The sequence below is a fragment of the Cebus imitator genome, unplaced genomic scaffold (assembly GCF_001604975.1).
Source record: "Cebus imitator isolate Cc_AM_T3 unplaced genomic scaffold, Cebus_imitator-1.0 Scaffold499, whole genome shotgun sequence".
Taxonomy (NCBI): domain Eukaryota; kingdom Metazoa; phylum Chordata; class Mammalia; order Primates; family Cebidae; genus Cebus; species Cebus imitator.
The window spans coordinates 903707-905012 of record NW_016107814.1 but is presented as its reverse complement, the minus strand read 5'-3'; the positions used below and the strand labels follow the sequence as shown (position 1 = coordinate 905012).

The window sequence follows — 1306 nt, the reverse complement described above, 5'->3', positions numbered from 1 at the left end:
GTAGAGACGGGGTTTCACCATGTTGACCAGGATGGTCTCGATCTCTTGACCTCGTGATCCACCCGCCTCGGCCTCCCAAAGTGCTGGGATTACAGGCTTGAGCCACCGCGCCCGGCAATTTTACACTTTTAATTTCATCTCCATCTCTAATTGCATTTAAAAAATCAGACTGAGCTGTCAAATGTGTCTATGAACAATGACTCATTAATCCCAATAAACACATATTTACTTCAATGATTCCAAGATTTGGGCTAGGAAAATATCAGCTTCCTAAAATGATAATATATATAACCATTACTGCAAATCAAAGAATTATAATGGATAAGAAATATATTATTTGGAAAATTTGCCCCCTTTCCAGTTTCTGGCAGAGAAAAAGAAAAGAACAAATTTGCCCCCAAACTTAAATTCCATTTTGTGCCACTTTCCAAAATATTTTCATTGATTTTTATCTTTAGCGTCTATTTTTTTTTTTTTTTTTTTTTTTTTTTTTTTTTTTTTTTTTTTTTTTTTTTTTTTATTTTTTTTTCTTTAGCATCTATTAACTCACCTAAATGCTTGTAATGGTGATTGTGAGCTTGTAATAAAACTTTTACTCGATCCAATGGGGCAACTGTTGTTTTGGCACAGCATCCGGCAATACCTAAAAATTTTTCAAAAGGTCAGTAAGAAATTGCATACTATTTCTTTTCAAATGGAAATCATTATTTGTTCAGCCAGCAAACATTCTGATCTCTAATTTAGTCACCATGAGAAAATCTACCCACTGCAAGGATATGCAGATGACTGGTCCCCATTCCCTGTAACTTAGTGAGTATGATTACACTATTAAAATAGGTTTAGTAGTGTAAGTCAGCACCTAATATTTGATGAAATTGGAAATCTTGCTAAAATGTGGTTATGGAGACAGACACTTGGAGGTATTTACCCAACTGCCAGGTTCTGTTTGAAGTAACCTCCTCTTCTTCTGGATGAATTTTTCATTGAAACAATCAACTTTTACCCATAAAATTAGTCATTCACTTATACATTCAGCAAATATGTACTTGGACCTACCATGTGCCAATGGGCAGAAGTACAGATGAAAGCAGAATAAAATGCATACATGGACTTTGTCATAGGTTGGAGTCCAGGCCAGCCCTTCTACCTTGGCATGCTTCTAAAGTGATAATATAGACTTCTCTGCAATACTGTATATGTAGTAATGGCTTGATAAACTGGGTTGATACTCTTATAAAAAGTTGAATAATAGGCCAGGCACAGTAGCTTACGCCTGTAATCCCAGTACTTTGGGAAGCCAAAGTGG

General features: G+C 35.5%; 1 protein-coding gene across 5 annotated transcripts in view; it reads right to left on the bottom strand.

Annotated features, from left to right (window-relative positions):
- The window catches only part of SLC25A16 (solute carrier family 25 member 16), a 63882-nt gene that overhangs the window by 40616 nt on the left and 21960 nt on the right, over positions 1–1306 (bottom strand). For all 5 annotated transcript variants that reach the window (XM_037733202.1, XM_037733201.1, XM_017513693.2 and 2 more), the window contains exon 2: positions 551–643. Coding sequence is in view for 3 of the 5 variants with exons in the window: in XM_037733201.1 (XP_037589129.1) it covers positions 551–643 (93 nt within the window). In the remaining 2 variants the exon portion in view is untranslated. The remainder of the gene's footprint in view (positions 1–550; positions 644–1306) is intronic.